Source organism: Culicoides brevitarsis, chromosome 1, assembly GCF_036172545.1.
Source record: "Culicoides brevitarsis isolate CSIRO-B50_1 chromosome 1, AGI_CSIRO_Cbre_v1, whole genome shotgun sequence".
Classification (NCBI taxonomy): Eukaryota; Metazoa; Arthropoda; class Insecta; order Diptera; family Ceratopogonidae; genus Culicoides; species Culicoides brevitarsis.
The window spans coordinates 8998525-9011669 of record NC_087085.1 but is presented as its reverse complement, the minus strand read 5'-3'; the positions used below and the strand labels follow the sequence as shown (position 1 = coordinate 9011669).

The 13145-nt window shown below is 26.5% G+C and overlaps 1 protein-coding gene across 1 annotated transcript; it reads left to right on the top strand.

The window, feature by feature from the left end:
• The first annotated feature begins 11930 nt into the window (after positions 1-11930).
• LOC134837202 (uncharacterized) lies at positions 11931-13145 on the top strand. Its single transcript, XM_063852567.1, has one exon. The coding sequence runs from the start codon at positions 11931-11933 to the stop codon at positions 13143-13145; it is 1215 nt and encodes a 404-aa protein (XP_063708637.1).

Sequence of the window (13145 nt, the reverse complement as noted above, 5' to 3'; positions counted from 1 at the left end):
TGAATTTCGGATACATTTTTTCAGGTAAAAATTGTCCAACGAACGCAAATCCCGCAGAAATCATGAACGAATCAAACCAAAAGAATGAAGCTGTGGCTTTAATTACTCGACATGACCACAAATGAACCCAATTCATGCGTTTTTGAGCGATTTCTTGTTGAACTGAATGATATTTTTCCTCGAATTTGTACAAATTGCGACACCAATCCAGAAAACGAAGCATTTCGGGGTTATATTTTTTGATGCAATATGATCCGTAAAAGCTCGCAGCTAAATTAATGAGGATTGAATCGCATAAAATATGAGACATCAAGTTGAAATTGTGAAATTTAAAGGTTCCGTAAGCAAAAACGATGATGATTAACGAACAAATTACCGGATTCAGCATCAAAAGTCGACGAAGCCATTTTTTGTTGGTAACTCCGGGGAGAGAAAAGATGCCAGAAATCATGATGACTTTGCGGATGAGATTCCATTGGTCGTCAAAGGACTTTTCTTTAGTGTCAGGAGCTATTTTTGCCATTTTTGGTCTAAACGGTGAGAAATTCGATTTATTACTGAAATTAATTCCTAAAAAGTTTTTTTTTCATCATTTTAGATTTTATAACATATGGTGCAACTTTCACGTGCTTAAATTATTTTTTAGAATTTCAATACCAAGTCCTTCAATACGAGAACGTTCGAATAAGCTGCTTGTACGATTTTATTGAAACGTTCAAAAGTGACGCCATGCATACCGGATGCCTTGAATCCTCGTTGAATGTCACTGCAGGTCATTACTTGCAAAAATAACTTTCTCTCGTGCGGCGTCAATGTGTACCAAGGGATGTCGTACAATGCAACGGAAATTTGTGCAAATTTCTCCAAAAACTGTTCATTGATGAAACAAAAGGTGAAGAGAATGACAGATGCACACACGATGCCAAATGCGAAGAAATATTGTTGATGCAACACGAGCATTATCAGTCCAAAGATGAACAAGGCACCAAAACTTGACATTTCAAAGAGGAAAAAATATCCGCTGAAAATTTCTCCGAAGCGAGAAACAATTTCGTTACTTTCGCAAATCATATCGACAATTATTTTTATCCAAATTTTCAAATCCAAATCGTCGTCGTAGCATTGTTTCTTACCTTTTTCATCATTTTTTCGTTGCAACTGCTCGCCCATCATGACAATTGTCTCCTTGATGACATTCAAATGCGTGTGAATGTGCATGGAAATCGTGTAAAAAATACTCAGCAACAGCAGATGAATCGACGACAAATCCATGGCGCACTTAAATTGACTGACCAGAGTCAACAAGAAAGCAGTCCATGTCTTTTGTTCCTTAAAGGGGTAGTAATAAGGCAGGGGTGCACTCAATTTCGGATAAATTTTCTCAGGTAAAAAGTATCCGACAAAGGCAAAGCCGAGGGTTATCATTGTCGAATCGACCCACAAAACAAATGCAGCGCCTTTGATCGCGATAATTGTCCATTTATGCACCCAAGAAAGATGCGTTTTGACCGTGGGATGTTGTACCGAATGAAAATTCTCGCGATATTTGTACAAATTTCCACACCACGCGAGAAATCCATACATTTCATCTGAATTGCGATAGATACAAGAACATCCATAAAACACTGTGACGTAATTAATGAGGATCGAATGCACCAAAATATGCGACATCAAGCTGTAGTTGTTGAGTTCGAATGTTCCATAAGCTAAAATGAGGACAATTCCAAAGCTTGTAGCGGCATTTAACATTAGAAAGGCTTTGAGAGATTTGTTTTTGGTCACTACGTTGTTGGGAAAGACGAAAATCCCGGCAATCATGATGATTTTTCGGATCATCTCCCAGATGTCGTCGAAAGTTGTTTCCTTTTTTTGTTGATTTTTATCGCTTGGAGACATTTTTGCAATACACGTTCGATGCGTTTGTCAACTAAATTGATACTGACAACTTTTTTGCAAATCATTTAATGGCTGAAAACGTTTCTCGGAATTAATTTAATTGAATACTCAAAATTTGTTGCAATTGAATTAAAATCATTTTTCCGAAATTCATCAGTAGGTCTGACAAAAATATGCAAATTCTTATTTTGTCAGTCATTTTTTGATCGTGAAATCAATAAATGAAAAATTTCGTTTTTTAAAAATTTAATTCTATGTTCATTTTTCATGCTCATATTTTGTCATAGTTTTTTATTTTTTAAATAATTTAAAATTAATTAGTTTATTAATTAATGATATTATTTTTTTTTTATTAAAATTAAAATAAATAAAAATTAAAACTTCCAAAATAAGCTTAAAAATTTTAAATAAATAAATAATTTTAAATAAAATAAAATATTTGAAAAATAAAATTATATATAATTATATTATAAAAAAAATATTTAAAAACACCCATAGGGAATAAAATTAAAAATTTAATTAAATATAAATTAATTGAATTAATTAATTTTTTTTTATTTTATTTTTTTTATTAAAAGGCAAAAAATTTTCTTTTAAGAAACTTTCCTAAAATTTAATTTAAAAAAAAAATATTCAATTAAAAAAAATAAAAATAATCGTATAAGGCAATTAATAATTTTTTACCTTAATTAATTAAAAAAAATATTTTTATTTATTTTTATTTAAACGAAAAAATTCATTTAAATTCGTGAAAATATGTAAAAGTGATTATTTTTCTATTTTAAATGAATTTTTAGATGAATATAATCCTTTTTCACATGCATATATTTCTGCCAGACTTAGTCATCAGTAATGGAATTTTCCTCGCTTGTCTAAATACGTGACATGACAAGTCCATGCAAATTACAAACATGTAAATTATTCTTGCTCATGCAAAGAAAAAGATAGTTTTAAACAAGTTATCTAATCCCAAATCATCAGAGCACATAATAAAATGTTACTTTCTCATGAATTTATCTCATTCATCATTAATGTAACGCAACAACAACCCTTTTTCTGGTGTGTTGTTAAATTTCTGCTTTTGTTAAATTAAATTTCTAAACAAGGGTCAATTTATCCTTTTATTTGATTTTTTTTTTGCTTTGCTATCCTTTACTTTGCTAACCATTGCGATGCATAAATCTTCGCAAGACCGCGTAATTTTTCCCGCGATGCAACAACTTTCTCCCTGATTTTCTCGTGTGTATTTATGTAAATTGATGCGTCGCGGTAGATAGACACAAATAATGGAGGAAAAACACTTTGAAAGCCATTAAAAAAAATTAGGGATGAACAAATAATCGAATAATTTACGTGTCCCTCTGGGTCCATTAAGTGTCTATTGTCTTGCTTGCATATTTAAAACCTTCCATTATCGTGAATAACTTTTATTTTTTTTCTCCTCTACAACTATTTATTTTATTATTATTTATTATTAAAAAATTTTATACACAAAAGGGTTGTCCAATTTATCTTTTTTTGTGTGTTGAAAAAAAAAATAAAAATTCGAAGGAGAAAGAAATTACGCGAGTGACATGTGGACATGTGAAAATATTTCAATAAAAGAAATTTTTATTTAGGTCACACACAAATCAAAATTCGAACCCTTTTTTAGTTCCCCGCGGAATATCTTTTCATTGCGCGCTTTCATTCACAAAGTACACCGGGAACAATAGCTTTGATGCAGCAATTCTTATGTAAAGCAATTTTTTTAATCGCTTCTCGCTAAATAATAATAATAATGTGTAATAACAACAGAATCCTTAGAATTATATTTCAATAAATAAATATAAAAAGGAGAAATTGAAAAGAAATGCAACCCCAGTAATGCGAGTCATAAGAACTCTTCTTACTCAATTCATGCTTGCATTTCATTATATTTTTTAATAATAATTTATTTTTTTTTATTTTCTAGTCTCAAAGACTCTTATAAATTTTTTTTCGAATAAAAGAATAGAAAATTCATTTTTTTTTAGTTCAAGGAGAATTTAAGACGAAAATAAATATTTAATAGAAAAAAAGATCTTTTGTCAATTAGAAAGAAAGCGAAGCGGCATCATTCACGGCGTGGCTTGGGTTTTCGCGAACAATGGAAAATTTTTGAAAAAAAAATTGAATTGCATTAGAAATGCGTCCTTTTGTATTAAAATTGACAGTATTTAGAACTCAAACATGAGAATTAAAGTTTTTTTTCTTTGTTTATTTCTTCTAAAGAAACGCGACGTAAGTAAATTGATGGTTGAGTTCTTTATTTTAATGCAACTTTAGAACTTTTTTTTTGTCGTAAAATGTGATGAATACAATGTAAGAAGAAAGATGAGTAAAAAACAGACAATATGAATAATAAATATAAATTTTTTCAAAGAGAATTTATTTTTTTATCATATGATTCTTATTACTACTATTCTTATTGCACCGTGCATTTATTCATTTTTTATTATAACAATTCTTACTTTTTTGCATACCGAATACAATAGACAGAAAAGTGCTTAAATCAAGAAAAATTAGGAGTTGCGAACCGGTTTTTTTTCACAAAACCGAAGAAAATTTATATTAAAAAAATTAAAATAATTAAATAAACAAAAAAAAAATCAATAAAATAATTAAATTTTTTTAAAAATTATTTAATTTATGAATTAATTAATAAAAAAAAATTTATAAAAAATAATAAATTTAATTTTTCAATCAGAAGAAATTTAATTTTTTATCCATTGAATATTAAAAAAAAAAATAAATAAATTATTTCAATTTTCAAATCAGCAAAATTTTAATACATTTAAATAGAAAATATAAAACAAATTAACAAATTATTATTAAAATTTATTATTTAATTAGGTATTAAAAAAATATTTTATTATTAAATATTAAAAAAATTAATGAATGATAATTAAAAATTAATAAATTTAATATTTAATTAAATTTTATTTTTGGATCAATAGATAATGCAAAATTTTAATTAAGAATTAATAAAATAATAATTTTTACATAAAAAATAATTATTAAAAATATTAAAATAATAAAAAATTAATAAGTTTAATTAAATTTTGAATAACTAATACTTTATCTTATTTAAAAAATATATAAAAAAAATAAAAATTAATAAATCATTTCAAAAATTTAAGATAATAATTAATTGAATTATTAAAAAATAAATTTAATTTTGACTCGGAAAATGTTTTATAAAAAATTTATAAAAATAATCATTTTATTTTTTGTATTATTAAATTGCCAGTATTTGAATTTTAATAATTTTTTGTAAATAATTCAAAAATAAAAATATTAAAAAATTATTTTCTTACTTTATTTAAATAATCAGTAAAAAGTATCTCTCGTTAAAAAAATAAATCTATAAATATACTTTTTTTGTTAATTTATAATCCCATTGTGCTCTTCATTAATGCGACAAATACAAATTAAAAACCTACAAAACGACTAAATTACGACAAATAAAAGCCAAACAGAAGCTACCTCCGAACACAAAAGCAATAAAAATTGAATAAAATCCCAATAAATTTCGATCAGCGATTCGTTTCTCTTTAAACTCCAACAAAAGTTCAAATAAAAGAATCGAACCGGTTGTCTCTCGTGATAATTTACAGCCCATCTCTAATCGCAAGTAGTTTTCTCCGTTCCATTGTACGAAGACTTTCGAGCACCGCACCGAGAAGAGCGGAATAAAAGGAGAAATTATTAATGTGCGCACACAAAAAGTCTCATATATCATTAAAAAATATAATAATAAAGAAGAAAAAAAAAGAGAAATATAAAATATTAAGTAAATACAATAAACAACATCGCCATACAGGTTTTCAACACGGCTGTAACATAACTCACCTCTTAATGTCTTTTTGTTGAATTGAGACGATTGCCATGCCACTAAAAGTGCAATCATTGAACCCCTTTTGAATTTATTTGATTTTTTTTTTGCATTTTTTGAATTGATTTAAAATTATCGCCGAAAAAATTATGATTTGAGAAGAGATTAAAAAAATATTTTTCATCAAATTTGTTCCGCCCAATTCAATTTTCTTCACATCGCTACTTAAAATTGCATTTGCGAGAACTTTTCTCGCATATCAACAAGCACCATTGATAATTCGCGTCATTATTAGAGAGTATTGTGTGTCATCAATCCCCTTCTTTCTTTTTTCACATTTCATAAAAATAATCATAATAATGATTTAAAAACATACAAAGCGAATTGTCTTTGTGCATATGTGTGTGACTGCAAACACAAAGCAAATCAAATCAAGATTTTTTTTCGAAACAGGATTTTATTTATTTTTATTTCTTTCTGGTTTGCACAACAAAGACACGACGACGACGACGAGAGATATGAAAGATGAGATGATGCGAAGTGAAGTGAAAGGGATTCATTTAAATAATAATCTAATAAAAGTAAAAAAGGAAGATGAGAAAGAAAGCGAGTTTCCTTTCTACCCTTGTTAATTTCGTCGCTTCTTCTTCTGCCTCATTTTCTCGGCGAATGTTTGTGACATAAATTTTCGCTCATAATCAAGACAAAAAAAAAGCGAAAGAATTCACATGTGCGACACAATTTACGATCAATTCATTCATAAATGTGTGAGAAATGACACCCACCCACACCGGAATCCGAAAATTAAATCCCGAAAAAAAAAAGAGAGAAAAACACCTTCGTTGTCTTGGCACATTAGCACGTATTCAATAACATTATGAGTGACATAAATAAACATGAATGCATGATACGGAGGAGGACAAAAGGCTCCAAATGGAAATCATCATGAAAAATAAAACAAAAATATAATCGCATAATTCATACATGATTAAATTCATTTATATACATTTTTGGTCATTATCGCACACACAAGACACATTTTGTCCCTTTTTTTCTCTGTGCCGTTTGTGTCGTTTCCCAGTCAGGGTCTTTGAGTCTCGTTTAATGTGTCATCATACATTTTTTTTTGTTTTCGGACAAAAGAAGGATCGTTTATTACATTCCATAATTCATACAAATATTTCTCGTTTTTTTGTCAAACTTTCTCTTGATACAAGTCCCTCGCAATAAAGGCGACGAAGGCTGATATGAGTGAAAAGACACATGCCCGATGCATTAGACGTGGAAGTGATGTTATTTATAACTCGACGCGATGTATGATATAAGTTGTAAAAAAATGTATAAATAGCTTACGAGGTAATAGAAATCATTGTCCAGTTGGGTATTTTTAGACGAGATGAGGGAGGGTTAATTTTTTTATTATTTTCTTTTTTTTTCATACAATAGATAATTTTTTTATTAAGAAGAGATTTTTTATTTAATTATTTAAATTTTTTTATTTAAATATCGTGATGTATCAATTTTAATTTGCAATTTAAATGAATTTTAATTAAAATAATGTTTTTAGTTTAAATATTTAAAATTAAAAAAATTTTTTTTGACATTTTTCTAATATTTTTTAAAATTTTTTTAAATCAAAACTAATGTAATTAAAATTTTAAAAATTTAATTTAATTTAAAAGCTGTTAAAAAATTTTTTTATTATATTTTTTTGTATAAATTTTAATTAATTTCTATACAAATTAATTTGATTAAAAAATATCAAAAATTTTTTCCTTAATTTTTTATTTATATTTTTATATTTATTTTATTTTATATTTATTATAACTAAAAAATCAGTCAACAAATTTTGTTTTTTTTTTATCAAATATTTTCAAATTTATATTTTTCATAAAATTTTACAAAAATGTTTAAATAAATTATTTAAATTTAATTTTTAACAAATTTTTAAATTAAATAAAAAAAATTTAATTTGGATTATTTTTTTTATTTTTAAATTTTTTTTTAAAAATTATTAATTATATAAAATATTTTAATATTCAATTAAATAAATTAAATTTTATTAAGAAATTTTTTTCTTTAATAATTTCATAAAATTCTTATTAACCCTTAATATAAATTTATGAAATTTTTAAATTAATAGTTTTTTCATTAATTTTTTAATTTAATTAATTAAAAAAATATTAGGTAATTTGCATTTTGTAATCATAAGTAAAAAAAAATCTTTTGATATTTAATTTAATTAATAAAATAATTTTCTAATTTAATTTATATTTTTTCAAATAATTTATTTAAATTCTATGGTAAAATAAATTATTTTTTTTTAAGTTTCAAAAAATAATTTTTTTTTCTTTAAAAATAACTTCTAAAAACTTTTTAGGTAATTCTCATTAATCTTTAATATTAAAAAATCAATCAAATTAAACTCTACTTCTTTTTTTCAGTCAATTTAAATTCCTTCTCGTCCCACTCTAATAGTCTACCTTTTTTCGGATAAAATATTACATAAAGGACAAAAGATCTAAAGGAAAAAGGCATTGTATCACATTAAACACACAATCTACAGAGATATGGACTCTTTCAAGTCATTATACAAGTTCGTTCCTGTTCCCATGCTCAAACTCTTAAACAATTTGGCTCCATACGAGAATCGTTCTCGGGACGAAATGAGATATAAGTCATCATTTAGTACCGCAACACCCTACATGTCACACAGAGGAAAAGTTTCGTATAGAAAAAAGCCAAAACTGAAAATGAATGAAAGGAAAAGCAAAAATTTATGACCTAGAGATAATGTGAAAATGGAAATCTCGGAACAGGGATGCACACAAGCAAAACTGGCATCATTATCATTTCTCCGTGCGACGTATATTCGGGGTCTCCGGACTGAGGAGTATATCGTATGTAATGATGATAAGAGAAATAAATATGATGATGATAGTGTCGGAATCGGAGTGAATGAATAGACAAAAGCAAACAAAAAAGGAAACAGGATATGAAATTGTATAAAATATTTTTTCTAATCTAAGCTACTCATCATTTTTATGACCGTTTTGCACAAACAAACACTGAAAAGCACAACAGCGACGACGATGATGGATGCTGAATGCAGTAATTTTTCAACAACAAAACTTTTACGTTATTTATGGCGGAGAATTTTTTTTATCAAGCTCACTTTATTAGAGTGCAAACATTTTATTTATTAAAAGCGACCCAAAAAAAAAAACTTGTACTTTACGACGATTATCGTCGACGTTGCCTTCGACGTCGTCATCATCATTGTCCGTTGTTCGTCTCGTATCCCGCAAAATATTGTAATAATAAAATTTTATATACATTTTGTACAAGACAGCCACTGCGATGTTAAAATTTTTGCTTATAACATGATAATAATGCCATGATGTATCCATCATCGAGTTGCCTTCGCTCGCTCAGTGATGTCCCAATGCGATGCTTACAAACTTTGCAAAAAAATATCCGACATCCCTGAATCGATGCTGACTCCGTTGTTTTTATGCAAGAGCGAAAAAAAAATGTCAAGGAAAAAAAATGTTAAAATTGCTGAGCCAAAACAAAAAAAAAATGTTCATCTCACCTAAATCGCATCGCATCGAGAAATTCAAAAAAAAAATAACAACGGATTGCATAAAAAGGGATGGAGTGTGTGGCAGACCTTTAAAGAAGGAAAAAAATACGACGTGTAATGAGTGCCAACCCACAATCGCACATATAGACCTTTTTTTCGGGAAGATATTATATTCGACAAACCGCCGAGGCAAAAATAGAGGCATAAATGTGCGGAAAAGTCATGGTGTTAAATGACTATAGCTGGCATTGTACACAAAAACACAAAAAAAATAATTCTCGCTAAGCATCCAAAAAGATTCATCTCATTCCATGGCAGAGAAATGTACAATGACGCACAATGGGCAGAAATTCCTTGAGTCCTTGAACCTAAAAAAAAAAAAAAAAATTAAATTAATAATTAATTAAAAAAAAAAAATAAATAAAAATTAATTTTGAAGAATTAAAAAAATATTAATTATTTTTTTTAAATTAAATATTTAATAAAATTTAATTTTTAAATTAAATATTTGATTAAATTTTATTTTTAAATTAATAATTTATTTAATAAAATTTTATTTTTAGTTTAAATATTTAATTAAATATATAATTAAAATTTTTTTTAAATTAATTTTTTTAATATAAATTTAAAATATATTTTATTAAAATATTATTTATTTTTTATTTAATTTTAATTAATTTATTTATTTTTTATTTTTTTTTTTGTAATTTTCATGGCAAATATTTTTGCCTTATTTTCTTTTTAAATTAAAATTTTTAGCTTCCTCAGAGTTTTGCTGAAAAACAAAATTTTTACATGGTATGAATTAAAAAGAATTATTAATAATTAAAAAAAATATTTTTATATTAATAATATTAGGTTTTATTTATTTTTAAATTAAATATTTATTTATTTTTTTTTATTTTTTTTAAATTAAATATTTAATTATTTTTTGTTTTTTAATTAATTATTTAATTTTTTTGTAATTTTTAGACCACTGTGCAACGACATGCATACTTTAACCTCGTTTCCTCTACTTTTTTCTCGTCTTTTTCCATTTTAATCCATCCACAAATATGCAACGCAGGAGTAGTAATAATCATATAATAGTGCAAAGAATATATATGGTAATGAGAAGAGTAAAAATTTATGAACTAGAACCATTCTGGCACCTACTGCTTTTTTCTTCTCCTTTTTTTCCACGACGAACGACGTATTTTTTTGAACGAATGTGTGTTGCATAGTGATAAAAAACATTTTTCCTTTTTTTTCGTGAGTGTGTGTGCGGTACTAATATGAGTTACACACAAAATTTTATAGTCTTGCATGCGAGAGAAAAAAAAGTGGTTACATTTTTGTTAGATTAAAAACGATTTTGTGGGATTGAATGCGGTACTAAATTACTGCGAGATGTGTGGTAACTCCTTACTTCATTTTTTGATTTATTTTTTGGGGTTAAAATGAGGATAAAAGCCGAGAATTAACTCGACTTCATTTGAGGTTTGCTTCAGCGGGCGGTAAGTGTGTACACATGCCAAGCGCAATGTGTGGGAATTGGGGCATGAAAATTCTTGCGAAAAGCAAGACGCCCCGAGGTGCTTGAGAAAATTCTCATTAAAGTTTGATCAAACGTTTTTTTCATTATAAAAGTGTTTTAAAGGCAAGTGCAATTTTTGAAAATATTTTACGTTTCAAAATATTTAAAAAATTCTAAATAATTATTTTTGTTGTTTAAGGTTTCAAAACGTTTAAATTATTAATAATAATTTAATAATTATTTTTAAATTTTTTTTTTTTAAATTTAAATCCTAATTTTTGTCAAAATTCAAAAAATAAGCTAATGTTTAATATTTTGTTGAATTTGAACATTCAAAGAAAAAAAAATAATTTATTAATTAAAAATAACTTTATATTTTATTTAAATAAAATATTTTTAATTAGTTTAATTTAAATTAATTTTTGTATTTATTTTTAATTTCCAAAAATAATTAATATTTTGTTTAATTTGAAGATTTTTATAAAATTTGACTAAAAATATCAAATAAATATTTTTTTTCAAAAATAATTATTTAAATAAATAAATTAATTAATTAATTTTTTTTTAATTACAATTTTTTTTTTATATTTTTATTTTTTTTAAAATAAAAAAAAAATAAAATAAATAAATTTAAAAAATAAAATAAAATAAAAATAAATAAAATAAAATAAAAAATAATAAAATAATAAATAAATAATTAAATTAATTCAAAATTAAATTTTAAAAAATATTTCAAAAAATTTTAAAGTTTTTAAAAATAATTTTTTAAACTTTTTTAGCTCTAAAAATGTGAAATAATTTTCAAAATTGTAAAATCCTAAATATTTAACTTCACATCAAAGCAGCTTTGATCAAATATCATTCGAACCCCATTGAAGTGCTAATTATGTTAATTCGAAACTATAATTTATTAATCTCACATGTGAAGAAAATGCCAACAAAAAGGGAATCTTTGATGTTTCGTAATATGTTGACACTTTTAAACGAAATTGCACCATTAGAGCGTTAATAAATCTTTGAAAATTGTCTTATAAAAAGGGTTCTTAATATCTTCTGATGTTCATTTCTTCGGCAAAATGGACGACCAACAGACACTATTATTTGCCGAAACTTGGAAAATTCTCCTGCAACTAGATTTCATCACGGGATCTTTTCTATTTCACAATTCAAAACAAAAAAATTTCAAAGAAAAATTTATAAAACTTTACATCATCGGAATTTGTGTCCTCACAATTGTTTTGCTCTACGGAATTCTGTATTGTGAAAAATTCAAAAAAAGTTTGGCTTACATCATTTTTGGTGCAATGCTCCAATTATTTCTCACAATTTTACTGTCAATGTGGCTTTTGACGAGCAACAAAAAGGAAATTCGTTCGTTATTCACGTGGTGCGAGAAAATCTATGAAAAATCGAGTTTTCATCAAAAATTAAGGAAAATTGTGACGGAAAAAGTTACTTGGATTCATGAATGGTCGATAAAAATTTTAAAATACCTCCGAGTCATCACATATGTTGAATTTTTGGGCATTTTGACGGTAATTCCTGTGATTGGTTACTTTTTGCCGGATCAAATTTATGGAAAATATCAACTTCCGGTGCCGTTATTTTTGCCCGTGAAGTCGCAAGATAACTGGATTGTGTTTTTAAGTACATCCGCTTTGCAAATTGTTCTGTTGACGGAAACTGTAACGATGGGACAACTCATTTGGGGAGTCGTGCTGGTTATTTTATTTCATATTTATGGATTTTTGGAAATTTTGGAGGCCTCAGTTGATCAAATGAAGGAAGATTTGCTATTTTTACATGATTTTCGTAGAAAAAAAGACGATTTGAGTCCAAAAATGTGGATTTCAATGCTGGTCGATATGATTTGTGATGTAAAAACCACGATAAGTCGTGTTGGTTTGATATTTTCAAAGTTTTTTTTGCTCTTTGAATTTACGGCATATGCTTCTTTCTTCATCGGATCCTTTTTAATTGTGGTAATTCGAGAGCAGCAACTCTTTGGATTGGCAATTATGTCGAATATCTTCACTTTTTTCGTCTTGTGCTTCATCACAGTAACAATTGAGGACAAAATGTCGGCAGTTTTTGATAAATTTTACGACTTGCCGTGGTACAACTTGCCCGTAAAAGAGCAGAAATTGGTGCTGCAAGCGATGACATGCGGAGAAAATCACACAAAATTCTCCTCGGGCGGCTTGCACGTAATTGATTTGGAACTATTTACGGCAGTAATGAACGCAGGATACGGCAACTTTCTGGTTCTGAAGGATATCGTTGGGAAATAA